This window comes from Gigantopelta aegis, chromosome 9 (genome assembly GCF_016097555.1).
Source record: "Gigantopelta aegis isolate Gae_Host chromosome 9, Gae_host_genome, whole genome shotgun sequence".
NCBI classification, from domain to species: domain Eukaryota; kingdom Metazoa; phylum Mollusca; class Gastropoda; order Neomphalida; family Peltospiridae; genus Gigantopelta; species Gigantopelta aegis.
In genome coordinates, this window is record NC_054707.1 from 50,629,779 (window position 1) to 50,648,276 (window position 18,498).

At 37.4% G+C, this 18,498-nt stretch overlaps 1 protein-coding gene across 3 annotated transcripts in view; it reads left to right on the forward strand.

The window, feature by feature from the left end:
• The window catches only part of LOC121381141 (tetratricopeptide repeat protein 17-like), an 83,934-nt gene that overhangs the window by 27,084 nt on the left and 38,352 nt on the right, over positions 1-18,498 (forward strand). For 2 of the 3 annotated variants that reach the window (XM_041510290.1, XM_041510292.1), the window contains exons 11-20: positions 58-165; positions 2,439-2,563; positions 3,178-3,370; positions 7,276-7,353; positions 9,805-10,029; positions 10,961-11,230; positions 11,684-11,825; positions 12,721-12,795; positions 16,523-16,585; positions 17,485-17,582. In XM_041510290.1, coding sequence (XP_041366224.1) covers positions 58-165; positions 2,439-2,563; positions 3,178-3,370; positions 7,276-7,353; positions 9,805-10,029; positions 10,961-11,230; positions 11,684-11,825; positions 12,721-12,795; positions 16,523-16,585; positions 17,485-17,582 — 1,377 coding nt within the window. The remainder of the gene's footprint in view (positions 1-57; positions 166-2,438; positions 2,564-3,177; positions 3,371-7,275; positions 7,354-9,804; positions 10,030-10,960; positions 11,231-11,683; positions 11,826-12,720; positions 12,796-16,522; positions 16,586-17,484; positions 17,583-18,498) is intronic. The other variant, XM_041510291.1, reaches the window with a different exon arrangement.

Genomic DNA, 18,498 nt, shown 5'->3' on the forward strand with positions numbered 1-18,498 from the left:
GCCTAATTAAATGTTTATTCCGTAGAAGTGTATTATAAGTAAGTATGTTGATTTCAGATTCCGAAGTATGAAGAGTACTCGAGAAAAAAACATAAGAAGAAGAATGATTACTCCAAACCCGTGAGACCGCCCCTCTACACCAAGGACAGGATTGTTGCTCCAAAGGTAACCCAGTACTGTCAGTATTACCAGCATCTTCTAATGATTCATTCCAACAACAAGCTGTGTTACTTGTCTTATATTCTTAGCTTTCTACACCAAGGACTTGATTGTCGCTCCAAATATAACCCAGTACTGACAGTATTACCGGCATCATCTAATGATTCATTCCAACAACAAGCTCAGGGTTCAAAACAGCCTGTGGCCAGGTCGCCAAATGCGACCAGTGTCCTGTTTGGGAGACTTAAATATTAAAAAATAATGGCGTTAGGTGCCCAAATAATATTATTTGCGCAATCTTCTTTAGAGCTATAACATATGAGCCACTATTAATATTTGCATTGCATATATTTATTACACATTAAAATAGTGCTCGTGGTTCATGGTTCGCTTATCTTAATTTGCCAACATCCATTATTATTTTTTGGGTCACCATATTTTTTGGCGAGTTTCGAGCCCTGAAGCTGTGTTACTTGTCTTATATTCTTAGCTTTCTACATCAAGGACATGATTGTCGCTCCAAATATAACCCAGTACTGACAGTATTACCGGCATCATCTAATGATTCATTCCATCAACAACCTGTACTTCGAATATTTTGTAATATATATAGGATTCGTCACGAGTATTTTTTTAATATGGAAAATATCAACCGAGTCTATGTTAATCAGTATTTGTCGAGACTCTGCTGAGATAAATACGTGTTAACTAGACGAGGTTGATACTTTACATATTAAAAAACATGAATAGCGAATTCTATTTGTCCTATAACACTTATAAAATAACATTTTAATAAACTTTATAGTAAATTACAGTATAAAGTTGCCGCCATCAGTAATATGACGTCATCACGATTAGCACAAATTAGTTTGATGTCACGCATTTCAACTAGATATTTGAAAACGTTACGCTCAGGTATACAGGTCTTGTTGGCTTGTAAGCAAATGACCCATCCACAGCAACACATTACCTAGAGACCTTACAAATTTGCATATCATTATTAACTGGGTTAATACACTAAATTATCACATACGTTTATGACATGGATATCATGGGTAAGTTATAGGATAAAGCAGAATATTACTTGTATTTCATTCTCAGCTCTCTACACCAAGGACAGTACCGACAGTATTACATGTGTGTGATGGTGGGGGCAGGATTATCTCTGCTCTCTTTATATTGTAGTTATCGTGTACGAATGTATGTTACAGTGTATGTTGTAGTTATCGTGTACGATATGTATGTTACAGTGTATGTTGCAGTTATCGTGTACGATATGTATGTTACAGTGTATGTTGCAGTTATCGTGTACGATATGTATGTTACAGTGTATGTTGCAGTTATCGTGTACGATATGTATGTTACAGTGTATGTTGTAGTTATCGTGTACGATATGTATGTTACAGTGTATGTTGTAGTTATCGTGTACGATATGTATGTTACAGTGTATGTTGTAGATATCGTGTACGATATGTATGTTACAGTGTATGTTGTAGTTATCGTGTACGATATGTATGTTACAGTGTATGTTGTAGTTATCGTGTACGAATGTATGTTACAGTGTATGTTGTAGTTATCGTGTACGATATGTATGTTACAGTGTATGTTGTAGTTATCGTGTACGATATGTATGTTACAGTGTATGTTGTAGTTATCGTGTACGATATGTATGTTACAGTGTATGTTGTAGATATCGTGTACGATATGTATGTTACAGTGTATGTTGTAGTTATCGTGTACGATATGTATGTTACAGTGTATGTTGTAGTTATCGTGTACGAATGTATGTTACAGTGTATGTTGTAGTTATCGTGTACGATATGTATGTTACAGTGTATGTTGTAGTTATCGTGTACGATATGTATGTTACAGTGTATGTTGTAGTTATCGTGTACGAATGTATGTTAGTGTATGTTGTCGTTATCGTGTACGATATGTATGTTACAGTGTATGTTGTAGATATCGTGTACGATATGTATGTTACAGTGTATGTTGTAGTTATCGTGTACGATATGTATGTTACAGTGTATGTTGTAGTTATCGTGTACGATATGTATGTTACAGTGTATGTTGTAGTTATCGTGTACGATATGTATGTTACAGTGTATGTTGTAGATATCGTGTACGATATGTATGTTACAGTGTATGTTGTAGATATCGTGTACGATATGTATGTTACAGTGTATGTTGTAGTTATCGTGTACGATATGTATGTTACAGTGTATATTGTAGTTATCGTGTACGATATGTATGTTACAGTGTATATTGTTATTACTCAGATGAGCTCTGAACACATGATCGAGGCATGGCCTTCCAAGGAGGAGTGTGATATGTACGTCCAGAAAGTGCCTGACCCCAGAAACCTGTCCACCATCTATCTGTCACCCGAAAACAAGGGATTTGAGTACGTATCTCAACACAAACTTGGGGGGAATGGCAGGTCACCGAGGCAAATTACTTGTCCCTATTACATTTTTCTTTAACAATTGTCCTAAATAGTCTGATTTTAAACAGGTGTCAGCTTTAATTATGCTGCGTTCATTTGGTGATTGTGAATATCGTGAATTTACAAGTTCCAAATTGTGAACATGACTTGACCAAGTGGAGAGCATTCAGGTGATTTATAGACAATCTGCACTGTCACTACAATTTCAATCATTGCAACTCATAATTGAATGAATGATTTGTGTTTGTTCCGCCATTTTTTCATGATTTGTGAAGATTGAGACGAAAAATGCTACCCAAAGTTCACAAGGTATGTTCATGGGTTATTTCACCAAACGAACGCTCTTTACAATTTGTGAATTGGGAAATTTGTCAGTATTTAGTTACCTGCTGCACTTGATTGGACAGTTTGTCCACAGTATGTGCAAGCTATTTTTAGGAAAAAAATATTTCAATCAAGCTGTGATTATTTTGGTTTAGAATGAAATGCACATTGTTGACAAGTGTTCAGAGATTTTTCTTTAAAGATCTGTAACTAAAATTATTTGATCATTTTAATGTTATTGTTGCCAGGGTTAAAGCCTTGCTGAATGAAGCACAGAATCTGAAGCCGACTAGCGAACACCCTCTGCCATGGTACCCACCTGTCTGTGTTCCTCTGATGGATCTGCCCGAGGGCTCTGTGGATATCGATAAAATCAAGACTGTTACTTTTGCTGAGCGCAGCAGAATTCCTCTCAAAGTGAACGACCCGTCCATGAGACCGGTATACACACACAATCTTTTATTTCACATTTTCTTGCTTGTGTTCATGATTTGGAATTTATTTATTTTACATTTAGTTATTTGTGTCCCCGATTTGTAATACTTTTACCTTATGTATGTGTTGAATCTTAAACTTGTTCTCCCATTGTCAACATTGTTTACCACTTACCCGCTTTAACGGTATTGATTTGGATACTGTTCTGTATACTAATCATATTAATTTACTTACACTCATTAAACCAGTGCGCTCTCTTTACCGGATCACTCCGTTTTCAATCTTATTTTTAAAAACGTTTGGACTGAATTTAATGTCTGACACAGCTTCCTCGGGCTCCAACCGGTTGGTTGTGTGTGCTGAGGGGGGTTGTCTTAAAGACTGCCCCAGTTTGATCAGCATTTGTTATGTCGTTCTTGTTGTTTTGAATGCCAGTGTCATATCTGTGTAAATTGGTCCCCCTCCACGTGGGGGAAGGCTAAGAAGCTGTCAAAAGACGCCCAGCGTAAGAGGATGATTAGATGTGAACGGGACGGGCGGAGCACAGTGGCAACCTCCGGGGTCGTGCTCCATACCGATTTGCCGTCGGTCGGCAAGTCGGTGTCCAGTTCAAAGAGCTCGCAGACAAGTGGTAGGCGCAAGGGCGCCTCCTCGTCTGTTCGCCATCTTGATGGTGATACCAGTAAACCCGAAGCGCGCAGGTGCTGTTGCTCCCTGCTTCGGCTGAAGCAGGGAAGGTTTCTTCCAGGTCGGGCTCCGTTCCACCTGGGGATTTGCTTTTGCCTCCGTCGGTGGAGGCGGAGCCTGTTATGGTTGTAACTAGGGCGTCAGTCGGAGGGAGTGCAGTCGTGGCAGGAACGACTGTGTCTCTCAGTTCCGACTCCCATCTTGCTGATGGGGACAGGGTTATCGGTCCTTCTGTGGAGGGTCGATTGGCTCTCGGATGAAGTCAGCTTCGCGGCGCTGTTTGTCTCACCAGATTTCTGGTGCAGGGTTGGTCGTGGCGTCCGAGGGCGCCGTTTTGGCCAATGTGTCTTTCGGCGCTACTTCGGTGATCGAGCCACTTGGCGAAATCGCGAAGTCTCACAACGTTGTCTCGGTCACGGAGCCAGGTGGCATTGTTTTGGGTGCGACGCCATTGGGCGTCCTTTCTGTTGTTGGGGCGCCTGTACAGCGTCATCAACTTTTAGATCGTTCGCATGTGGCTACGTCCCGACGGTCCGGTTCAACCAACACCACCAGTCCCGTTGTCTGCTTTGGCAGGGATCAGGGAAACTGCAGCTTTCTTGGGTGCGCCTGTGTCTACACCGATGGTCAATCCGGACCTGTCAGATCGGGGTAGAGGTTCCAGGCGTTATCCCTCAACTGCGTGGGCGGAACCTTTCGTTCAGGGTCCGATGGTTTCGGGTCGCCCTCAGGGGGACTATGTTTCTCTTTTTGAGAATTTCATGGCCTGGCTAGGGGAATCGCCTCCACCAGTCCCTCCACCGCCGGGGTTTCCAGCGAGACCGGGGTTGGACCAGTTTGCAGATTCGGCCGGTCTGCATCGTCCTGCCCATGCAGGTTCGTTTCTGTTACGGTCAGCGCATGGCACGTCATTTGAAAAAATTTCTTCTTCGGAAGAGGATTTTCCCTCCGAATCAGTGTGTGGTTTGGGGGAAGGGTCGGCACCAGGTTCGGTGCTCGATGAGATTCCCAATTTGGCTGATGGTACGCAAGACGGCGATTAGGATTACCAGGCGGTTCTTGGTTTTGTACGGGAATAGGTCCGACTGGTGTGCACGGTTCCGTCGGAGGAGGCTGTTCAGTCTTACACGGGTGTTTCGTTTGGAAACCGGCCTTTAGCAACGGACGCTCCGCGGCAGGATTTCGGCTTGTCGTTAGTGCACGAGGCGCATGAATCTCTTGCGGAGATTGATGCTTTGATTGCGGGTAGCGATCGTATTTTGGGGGCGGTGGTGGAAGAGTTTCCGGCAGCGTTAGCTACCGGGAAACTGTTGTCTGCGGCGAAGGTTTTGTCCACGTCTTTGTATAAGACATTGAGAGCTTCCTTCCTTTCACATCCAGCGGTCGTTTCCGCTAGGGTGAAGGCAGACTGCCACCCATCTCCTAATGTCAGTGTGCCACTCACGGATTTAGAGACTTTGGAGAGGTTATCTAAACTTCTTTTTCAAGTCAATAACCATTTAGGTATACGTTCCTATTTGGGTTAGATAAGGCAGTCACGTGTCTTCTGCCGATGGCTAAGGGTTGTTTGTTGGCGGCTTCTAAAGCCTCTCATCACGTCGCTCAGCTTGCTGGGCGTGTTTTTGCCAACAGTCTACTTCTGCGTCGGGATCACTACCTGGCGGGACTGAGAGCGACGGGTGTGGTTAAAACCTACTTTCGTAGTCGCTCAGTAAGGGAAACCTTACTTTTTGGGACCAATTTTAACTTGGTCATGGACCAAGAAGCGGCGAAATTCGTCCCTGCTTCTCAGTCCCGAACTGCTCGTAAGCGCCAGGCGGTGTCTACTTTTAAGCCACCACCTGTTAAGAAATCGACTTTTCTTGACAGGTATCAGATCCCTGTGGTGTCTGATTCGGACGTGCAGTCGGGTAATGCCCGTGGTTCATCGAAACAGGGATGTTTTCGGGGGAAGCCGGCACGTTTTCGTGGTTCCGCTCGAGGCAAGGCACCCAGAGGTGGGAAGCAGCCGGGATGAGGGTGCGTGGAACGGGGAGGTTCCGTTAGCAGATCTTCCTGTGGGGGGCAGATGTCCATTTTGTTCAAAGTTGATGCGAACTGCCAGATCTGGACCCATGGGTTTTGTCGGTTGTCCGCAACGGATACAGAATTCTGTTTTCATCACCCCCTCCACTGACGTCCTCCCCCCGGTTACCTGCAGTACCGTCTGTCGACAAACGAGTACTGGTGGAGAAGATGGTTGTCGAGTTTCTCGACAAGAAAGCCATCCAGGAGGTAGATTTGGGCACTCCAGGATTTTATTCCCATCTGTTCTTCGCCCAGAAGAAGAATGGCGAGTGGCGACCAATTCTAAACCTGAAGCCGCTGAATTCTTACGTCGTTATTCCATCTATGAAGATGGAGACGGTTCAGTCTGTTCGCGCTTTGCTTCAGGTGGGGAAATGGGCGGCGTCCATCGATTTGAAGGACGCTTATCTGCATGTTCCAATCCATCAGGATTTTTGGAAGTACTTGCGGTTCCTCTACGACGGCAGAGCTTACGAGTTTCAAGTTCTGCTGTTCGGATTGGTCACAAGCTCTCACGTCTTTACTCGGGTAGTAAAGGCAGTGGTGGGGTGTGTACATCTGTTGGGTATACGGATGCACAATTACCTGGACGATTGGTTAATTCCGGCGGCATCACAGACAGCATGTCACGTGGGCGTGAAGTTCGTGATCGACATGATTCTCCGATTGGGGTTTATTCCCAATTGGGTCAAGACAGAATTAGTGCCAACGCAGGTTTTCACTTACCTCAGGGTGGTTTTCAACCTTGTGGAGGCGTCCGTTCTTCCGACGGATTCACGACTTCACAATTTCACGACGTTGGCGCAACGTCTTCTGGTGGAACAAAGTGCGTCGGTGCGCACGCTCCATGTGTTGATAGGCCATCTCGAATCGCTGGCGGCGCTGAATGTGCGGTTCAGGCGGTTCAAGAGACCGCTTCAATGGCATTTGTCCCAGGTGTGGGATGGTCTCTGGTGATACCATTGGGGCCTTGGTTCATTCTTCCGATCCAAGAGTGTCTAGTGGACAAGTGTATGTCCCAGGCTGTTCCTTTACACCCACTTTCTCCAGAGTTGGTCCATCCATCCATCCATCCATCCATCCATCTATCCATCCATCCATGAAACACTTAAGTCAGATAACTGAGCATGTGAAGAATGTATATTTTAATTGGTTAGATTCTGCTGGAGCACGTGCCAGGTCCGATGATGACTGAAGAGGAGATTGGACAGCGGATTCTAACAGCTCTCAAAGAGGTAAGCACAAGTCTGGTAGTTGGTACATTAAGTCTGTCTGGTAATCTATTTACGAAATGGACTTCAACGAACAGTAAACTCAAACATGAGCCTTATATGTTGGAAAGCTGCTAACTATGTGCAGCCATTTTCTTTCGTTTTCATGGCGTCCAGTACTATAGCTTGGGATGAAGTGACATCAGCTCCAACCAACTCCTGTATGCACAATGTAAACAAATGCTCTAATTTACAACTAGGCGCTTCGCTTTCATCAACCTGATTTGTAAAACAAAATAATCGACTTGACAGTATAATAAACTATTTAACTAAATATATTTCAATTTACATCAATAGAACAAAATGGAATTACAGTATTTTTCTCTCTTAAAAAATCCAAAGAAAAAAATCCATATTATTAGGCCTATTGCTAGGGTATGTTGGAGCAAAAACGACCACTCACTATACCCATGTGATAATTTTTTATTCTTTGGGACTACGTAATTGGTCAGTTTTGTGATTTTAGATGGGGAAAGTATACTTAACCTTTAGACTACTGGATTAATTTTTAACAAAAACCACGTTGAGTGGGTACAAGTTTATAATTTTTACTCACATATATTCACTTAAATGTTTTATAAATACATGAAATAAAGTTCATATATGAATCTGTAAGTGTTATTTTCATGTCTTTTTTGTTATTTTTATTATTTTTAGATCGGCTAATGGTGATTAAAATTAGGCAAAAAAAAAAAAAAAAGTTGCGTATACTTACGGGCATTTGTGGCCAGCTGTCCAGTATTTATGTCCATTATTCGCAATAACAGTGGTTTTCTGACCAGAATATTTGGTAATTTTTTTTGTTGGTAAAACGATCAAATTTATTATCAAATTAGCTGTCACAATCAGCTATCGATCCCTGAAAATGACCGCAACATGCCGCCATTGTTGTCAAGCGAAAATACTTGCCGAAAACCACTTTTTGAACTAAAAATTTCAAGGTATTTTCCATTCAAAAAATCAAAACAAAAGCCACCATTTTGAAAAAAAATCTTTTTTCTTTTATTATATTTCTGTTTCCGGTGAGTGTCGTGTGCAAAACGGCGGGAAATATGAATTGGGGAATGCACTGTATACAGTGTACAGTATGTCGACTGACATAACGTCGAGCGAGATATCTCGCCTGCAGTACTCAGAAGGTTAATCAAGGGTTTTACAGAATAATTTACAGTAATAAAGCAGGATGGCTGGTAATGTCCATTACCATTTTAGGGTTGGCAGGTTATCCCACAATACCCTGTGTGTGTAGACAGCGGTAAGTAATTACGTTGACTGATGACCTTTCAAATATACACCAGCCAAACAGGAACCACAGGTACAGGTCACTGAAAGAAAATACCAATTAACTAAGAAAACACTCCGATTATCATTTTAGTATGTGGGTTAATGTATGGACAAAACATAATACAGTTATTTCGACACTTTGACAATGCTGGTTTATTTTGTATTGAAAAATAATATATACTTATTACTGGCTTACTGGGATGTATATTATTACAGAACATTGCGATGCATTCATCAAAATCAGGTACACTTGTTTCTTCAGTTCTAAGACAATTCCTAATGTGACACACTAAGTATTACGTAACCACCGGCTCACCAGAGGGTGTAGTCACTGGGATGGTACGCCCATTATATATAATAACTGTCACATTTAACCGTTTTATTAATAAAATATTTATAGGATATTAAACTTCCATTTCGTATCATGTTTATGTCCTGAGTGAAATCATTTTCATTGTCACTCGCTTTAGCTCGTGACAATTAAAAATTATTTCACTCAGGACATAAACATGATATGAAATGGTAACAAGTTTAATATCCTATTTATTACCCATAATCGATCTTAATTTATATCACTCATCTTGTTTCATTGACGTTCCTGGTGTTCTAGTGGGACGTATCACTTTGATATGTACCAAGATATTTTTAACCATATGGTAATAAAAAATTATACTTGTTGATATTAAGCAATAATGTGCATTATATATCGTTGAATATGTATACCAGTCCCAAAGCTTTGCTCGAGCATACCTTTAATGTTATTGTGTAGATATGTTTAAGTTTGTGGATGCTGCACATAGCCCAGCGGTCATTCTAGAATCGATCCACGTCGGTGAGCCCATAGGGCTACATGTATTTCTCATTCCGGCCAGTGCACCAACGACTGGTATATCAAAGGCCGTGGTATGTGCTATCCTCTCTGGTGCATATAAAAGATCCTTTGCTACTAATGGAAAAAGAGGTAACAAGTTTCCTCTCTAAGACTATATATAAAAATTACCAAATCCAATAGCCGATGATTAATAAATCAATGTGCTCTAGTTGTGTCGTTAAACAAAACAAACTGTATCTTTAACTTTTGTTTAAGTTTGTGATCATGTTCATAATGTTTTTTGTTTCTTTTTAACCTAGCACATTGAACCGAGCTGGATCTTGTACAACCTTGCTGGTATGTACTGGCGTATCATTGGTAACAATTACCATGCTATTGAGTGCATCCGTCGAGCCATCCACCTTGTACCACCGAAATACAAAGACGTCCCTCTAGTGAACATTGCCAATATATTCTACAAGTACGGCCGTTTTGAAGATGCTGTCATTGTTCTGCGGGAGGCATTGTCTGTCAACCCATGGGAGGTAGGTACTTCATAACTGGTGTTGGCTTTTAACCTATTCAATGTAGAACGTATTACACTGAGTTCATGGCTAATTCTATAATTGATTAATGTTGGTGCCTGTTATCCTGCTAAATATAGAACATGTTACTTTAGAAAAATTGTTCATGATTCTATAACTAATTGGTATGGTGGTTCTTAAATAGGATATTAAACTTGGTACAGTTTCATCTCATTAAATAAGTTTTCGCATAATTTTTAAACCAGACACCTGTCTTTAGAGAAAATTAGAAAGTTTATTAAATCAATACCAATTCTGACATGTTTTGTTTGATTGTGTTCAGTAAGAACAACAGTTATTATTAAATCAATACCAATTCTGACATGTTTTGTTTTATTGTATTCAGTAAGAACAACAGTTATTATTAAATCAATACCAATTCTGACATGTTTTGTTTTATTGTATTCAGTAAGAACAACAGTTATTATTAAATCAATACCAATTCTGACATGTTTTGTTTGATTGTATTCAGTAAGAACAACAGTTATTATTAAATCAATACCAATTCTGACATAATGTTTTGTTTGATTGTATTCAGTAAGAACAACAGTTATTATTAAATCAATACCAATTCTGACATAATGTTTTGTTTTATTGTATTCAGTAAGAACAACAGTTGTTATTAAATCAGTACCAATTCTGACATAATGTTTTGTTTTTATTTTATTCAGTAAGAACAACATTTGTTATTAAATCGATACCAATTCTGACATAATGTTTTGTTTTATTGTATTCATTAAGAACAATATTTGTTATTAAATCGATACCAATTCTGACATAATGTCTTGTTTTATTGTATCCAGTAAGAATAGCATTTGTTTTTAAATCAATACCAATTCTGACATAATGTCTTGTTTTATTGTATTCAGTAACAAGAACACTTGTTTTTCAGCCACAGACTCATTTCTTCTTTGGCAATGTGCTGTGGGCGTCTAAGAACTACACTGGCGCAGTGTGGCACTACCGTGAGTCGATGGATGGTGACCCAGCCAACGAGGACTGCCTAAACACACTGCGTGCGATCCGCTGCCACCAGAAGTACCATCAGACTGCCCAGAGCGTGGCCCCCACAGAGATGCTGTCCCAGCCCGTCGGGGTCAACTGTCAGCAGAAAGTCATCAACAACAAACAGCAGACGGAGAGTCGAGTTATATGCAAAACTGTAAGATGGCATGTAGCTTATTGTATTAAAATGACTTTCCATATGTACTGGGGGTAGGATGTTGCTCAGTTGGTAAAGTGCTTCCCCTGAAGTGGTTGGATTGTAAGATCAAATCACATCAGTGGACACATTTTCTGATTGTGTTTTTTCCATCCCAACCTGTGGCCCATGACTGGTATATCAAATGCCATGGTATGTGCTGTTCTGTCTGTGGGAAAGTGTATATAAAAGATCCCTGGCTGCTAATGAAAAAATGTAGTGGATTTCCTCTAAGACTAATAACAAAAATTATGGACATGTTATGTTTGTCCTTTAACATGTAAAATGTCTATCACATGTTATGTCTTTATTTTATTACCTTTGATCGGTTAGCATTAATTTGTAACAGTATATTTATACATATATTTTCACACTTTAATTCATTCATTCATTCATTCATTCATTCGCTTGTAGGAAAATGGTGAAGAGAAATGTGTGATTGAAACAAGGAGTCGTCAGAAATCACCCGACTGCAATGGTCACTGCACACAGACGTGTACCGTGACACCAGTCAAGATGGACACTTGTTCCGGGGGTGCTAGTGAAGGAAACACAGGTTGGTCCTCCACTTTGTGTTTTAGTTTTATTTATAACCTTTTAAAAAAAATGTTGTTATGGTGTTTTTACTTAAACTTCTTTTAAAAGAGTTCTTATGGTGTTTTTACTTAAAACCTTTTTAAAAAGTGTCATTATCGTGTTTGTTTCTAAACTTACTTGTTGTTAATTAAACTTCATATTTATACTCACATGGTAGTGATTTCCCTAGAAATTAGGCAAGGCATGGTAGACCAAACACTTTTGGGGCATTTTCACCATTTTTGGGGCACTTGTTTTTCATTAAAAATACAAAAAATAATAATTAAAATAAACATTAATGTAATTTATGTGCTTGCTTTAATAAATGAATGGCAAAAGATATAAAAGGCATATTTTATTAATTAATAATACCTTTTTGGGTGTTTTATAAAGGCAATTTTAGAATTAATTACTGAAAAAGGCTTGTTTAATCTCAGGGTAGCATGGCGCTGATTGAGACAAGATGGTGCTAGACTATTGAAGCATGGTGCTGCACCATACTAAAACAAGCTAGGGAAAACACTACATGGGACTGGATTACCTATCACTTTATTTTTATGTTGTGATGTTATTTTTATATTTCTCTTTAAATAACTTTCTATTATTTGAAATAGGGCAAAACTTTCCTATTGGAAGTTAAAAAGTTAATATGACTATAATTGCTATCTCATATAAATAATAGAATTTTAATTCTCAAACTAATGTGAAATACATTATACATGGAATATTAACACTTACTGAATGAAAGCACTAGAAATCCTGATTCTGTGTATTTCTTATATACTTAAACAATATATTCAAAATGTTGCTACAACTTTTAACAATTAACATTTAGCATAATTTCCGCATTCTGTGAAACTACGATATCATTTCAGATAAGGTTCGAATTCAGTGTAAACTGGTAAAAGACAAAAAGATAAGATGGAAAAAAGTTGACAAAAATCCATCGGGTACTCTTTGACTTTTGGTGGTGGTTGGCTGTGTTTAGTTAATTGGTTTCTGTGGTGATAGCTAATGCATAAATAACATGTTACATACCGGTACTGTGTAATGGAATTATAGTCATTTCATATCATAATCATTCATACCATTGTAAAATGTCATATTGTGCTATAGTCATTTCATTCCATTGTAATTCCATCGAGATGCATATATGGATGACTCGATTATTAGAGTGAATAGAACACTATGCAAAATGAAACAAAATTGATATTTAAATATGTACATATATAAATGTTTCATTATTCATTCAAGTAATAACAAAACTAAACAGACAAGAATGCTAATAAAGCATAGATGCAGGTGGGATAATATTTTGTTTTCCTGAAACATTTCTGGGATATTTTAAATTATGTAGACCCAAAAATCTGTTTAAAAATATCCAAATAGTGTTCATCTCTCACAGGTTTTTAAGGTCCTATTATTTCGACAAGTAGTTGTGATATTCAAATATTGCATCCAATGGTCACCTTTATTTAACAGTACAACATGACTATATTCAAGTTTTAACTGATTCTGGTATGAAATGAGTTTTAACAGTGGTCATTAACTGTGGTATGAATGACTGATACAAAGTGACGAAATAAGGTATGAACTGGCTAGCATTACTGTATTATCTGCCATTAACTAATGTCTGTGACAGAATATTGTGGCTTCATCATTTTGGCGTCATACACAATAAATATTGCTAATCTTTTAGTAATGTTATTGTTATGGTGGTGGATTATAAAAAGCAATTTGGTGGATTATAAAAAGCAATTTGGTGGATAGTAAAAAGCAATTTGGTGGATTATAAAAAAGAGAGAAGCAATTTGGTGGATTATATAAAAAAAAAAGCAGCAATTTGATGAATAGTAAAAAGCAATTTGGTGGATAGTTAAAATGAAACCCAATGATGGTGTCATTATGTTCTGTCATAGTCACTGAAGAAATTATCCTGATCTTTTAGTCCTAGCAAGACTTCCATTTGTTCCCCCAACAAAATAAAAAAAAATCCTGCTTTTTACTGGGTGGGTGGGGTTAAAAACAATATCTTACCTCAATATGTTTTTAATATAATACATTATATGGATAAATACACTTGGAATGACCTTTGGCAGAACTATTTCAAATTTTGTACATACAAAATTATTTTAGACAAAAATTGATATTCTTATTCTAGATGCAAAAATGTTTGTAAATTGCAATTTTAATAATGTAAAAATATTTTATTTGATAAAAAAACTTTTTAAATAGCTACCAACTCAGGATAGTCCCTTTAAAACTTGGTAGGATATTGATGAGCTGTACTCGAGGTTTGATAGGTCACAGGATCAATCCCTCTCTCGGTAGACTCATTTAGTTTTCTTTCCAGCCACTGTTCCATGATAGCTGCTGTAGCTGCTGACTTTACAGTGTCCTCAAGTGTTTAAGATGGAAAATAATTGCACAAATTTAATGATGAGTTAATCTTCAAGCTTTTTGCAGGCTATATATATATAACTACTAAAACAAGAGTGTTAAAAATGCTGCCATATTTATAATATTAACTAATACCAGTGTTTCTGCCAGAAAGAAATTTTTGGATATGGCACTATGGAAGTGAATGCAACCACAGTCACAGTGAGAGGCCTCCCCCCAGAAAGAAAATGGGTTAAGTTTAGGGTTAGGGTTAAGAAAATAATACATTAATGATAAGAGTAATTAATTTTGTCAAAAGGTTAACTTTAAAAAACAAATCTGCCAAAAAATCTAGGTATGGCGCCATACCCATTTTACCCTCTGGCAGAAACCCTGAATGCCAGTAAAACCTGGTGCTGTACCAGCCACATTTTAATGCAGTGAAAAGCAGGAGATAGTGCAGGAATACAAATATAATACTACAAAGGTGTTTGAGTATTAACCGCAAAACTTAGAATAGCCTTTAATAATGCATTAGCATGCTATAGTATAACTAACCTCTAGACGATAATGCATGTTATGGATGACCATCAGTACTGCCTAGTTTAATGCATTCCCATGGAATATTTTCTCATTTTCTTTTACAAGATACTACACATTTTTTTCAAATATAACTATGCAGTTCTAAAACATTAAATAGTAGTTGCCAGAGGCGAGACTTAGCCCAGTGGTAAAGCACTTGCTTGATGCGCAGTCGGTTTGGGATCGATCCCGGTCAGTGGGCCCATTGGGCTGTTTCTCGCTCCAGCCAGTGCACCACAACTGGTACATCAAAGGCTGTGGTATGTGCTATCCTGTCTATGGGATAGTGCATATAAAAGATCCCTTGCTGCTAATCGAAAAAGAGTAGCTCATGAAGTGGCGACAGTGGGTTTCTCTCAGTATCTGTGTAGTCCTTAACCATGTCTGACGCATATAACCGTAAATAAAATGTGTTGAATGCGTCGTTAAATAAAAGATTTCTTTCTTTAGTAGTTGCCAATAAATTTCCAAATTGATTAGAACTCTTAACTAATCAAAGTCTTGAGAACAAAATGTTGCCCAATTCAAAAGAAATATGTTGAGTAGTGAGTCATGCTGTTTATTTGAATGATGAAGCTTTTATGCTTAATTCTTTGCTTGCTGCTATAAATTCAAACAACAGAGATGTCAGCTAACTTTTGCTACTGCCAGGATTTCAATGATTTTAATTATTAGTATGATAGTGGAAACACTTATAAAATTTTAACTGAAATGATCTTTCGGCAGTCACTCAGCAAGACGTAACATTGGGCATCCTTTGCTGCAGGTAGCATGTAAAGAGTTTTAATTCAGTGTGCATTTATCTGTAGTATGCATCATTATGCACATGCTAGATACTACATTTATCATGGTGGCACTAAAAGTAAAGGAAGGTAATGCATTGAAGAGTGGAGTCTGGTATCTGTATGAAAATACGGTTTGATGTCATGGTTTCTTACATGGAAAATTACATTTATTTATTGACTATATTTCATGTCTGGTAGTTATTCGTATTGTTGTAAATATTGTGTTTTGTAACTAGTTGAAATTTCTGTTTTATTTTAACAACATGATTGAACCTTCATGAATTTGAGTTTAGAGTAGTAAATTGACATACATGTGTTAATATAACCAGTAGTCCTCCTTTGCTAACATTTTGAAAAATATTAAATATTTCTACAGATACCTGTACACAATATGGTATGTAATAAAAACAAAACAATGTCACATCGGCTATATACTATTTATCCATTAATTGCCAACATTTTATGGTAGTAATTTTACCCTTAGTACTTTATGGCAAAAACCCTGCACAGAATGCAGTTACCTAACTATTGAATATTTTGGTCTACACATGTATACACACTATGCAATGCAAGTAGCTAGTCATAACTAGTAATGACCATTATGCATGTAATATAGATGTTGATGTGTGTCGCCTGCTGTGTCATAGATGTTAAGTAACAGTCATGACCTCTTGTACTTAAAGGCTAACATTTGGAAAGACCAACTTGATATTTGATACACAGCCAATCCCATTTGATGCTTGTTTTTGTTGTTGCTGCAATGATGTTAATCTATTCCAAATGCATTGTACTAGAAATATGATTTAATCTTGTTTTTGTTTTGAAAACAAGTCCACACTTAATATGTTTGGCATGGTAATGTTTATTGTTTGTGTTGGTGTTGACAGTATCCACTCCATGATAACGTGTGATCTGCTTCTTGTTGTTTCAGTGGCCCAGTGCGTTCAGAAAGGTCCTACAACGCAGTGTGCTGGGGATGGTGACGATGTTCTCTGTAAGCATGCACACATTTTATCTTCATTCTATCTTAATTGTACCAGCTTCTTCTAGTGGGTTTGTTCTAATACTTTGACTGGGATCCAAGATCATGTGAATCCAGTTAGATTCATGTAATACCAGTCTTCAGAAACCCCCAAACACAAGCATCTAGTCTAACATCTCATGTCTTGTCTTACATCTAAGTTTTCACAAAAAAAGAAAAGGATCTGAGGTTTTTCCAGTCTTGTGGATCCAAATCGATTCTGGTAGAATTATATGGAAAATGAAGCTTGGAAGAGCAACAGAACACAAATATATATATAAATATATATATATACATATATACACACATACACGTACACGTACACGTACACGTACACGTACACGTACACGTACACGTACACGTACACGTACACACACACACACACACACATATACATACATACATACATACATACATACATACATACATACATGTGTACATACACACACAAAAATTAACATTCTCAGATTTCTACATATTTTACAATTTCTTGCAAAATTAAAAAAATGTCTGTCCTTGTCCATTAATGAAATACTCACAATAACCCCCGACTTTTTAAGACTGCAAAGTGTTTTTGTTTGTGAATTGCATCTCTTTTCCTATTAAAATAAACATCTGATAGGCAGATATCAAAGAAAATATCTGAACTTTGAAAGCTAAACAACTTTAAAGATGTCAGAAAAGGATGAGTTTTTGGGGGTTGATGGTTTTGTTTTAAATTTCAAAATGTATGTAAAATAAAATAGTAGAATTGATGTTTTAAAATCTGGATTTTATATGGATATAAAATTGTTTTCTTGTGTTTAAGACAGTTTTCAGCTAAAGTTGTGTTGATATTAAATGTACTAAGTTGACTGGAATATTGTACACAGATAACAGCGACTTCACCGGTAAGCTGGATGAGGTGAGCCAGTACTATGAGATGAAGGGACTTTGTCGCGGTGATGAATGCAGTCAACTCAGAGTTCAGGTGAGAAATGTTTTATTTAAATCTGTTCTTACTTTACAGATGTGTAGTTTTTTCTTCTAGTTCTTAATATATGTAGGCTTATGTATGACTATTTAAAAAAAATAAAAATTGTCAGAAATATTTTAACAAACCTGTTAGTAAATTATAAAGCATACATAGAATAATTAATTTATAAACAAAAACAAATAATAATTATTAAAAAAAAGATGACATTGATTTATGATAGCAATATTTTGTTCAAACTGAATTTAAAAGAAGTTTCTGTTTTCAGTATATGTTACTTGAGTAAAAAACACTGCTAAAATGTTGAAATATTTGATGACAAATTATGCATATGCCTACACTTCATTTATTCCATGTTGACTTTTCTGGCTTTGCACAGGAATATGGCCACATTTGTTAGACATGCTTTTGTATCACATAAAAAATGTCTAAACTGCATTTGACAAATAGGTTAATAACTGTTGGAAAAATAAAAATAAAAAAGAAAGAATGCAAAGTAGTAATACACATTTGTTATTTTTTGGCATGCCATTTTTCTATATTATACAATAATTTCTGTATTTTCATGCATTCATTAGTTTATTATCAGCTTTATGAATGTTACTGATTTATCTGACTGATGTTCCATCTATTGTTACAACCACCTACTAGAATGATACTATTATCTGTTTCTTCAGTTTGGTAACTAATGTTTATGTGAATGTTTTGAAGCTATGACATGGTATATTTACTAGAATGTGTACAATATACAGAACTTCGCATACTTTGTTTTCGCTTCCTATTTATTACACAAGTTTAAAATAAACGAGTGCAATAAATAGGAAGCAAAAACAATGTATGTGAAGTTCCATATTTATTATAGACCTTCTTTTATGTTTTACAAAAACGGTTTTTAATTTAATGTCATAACAAC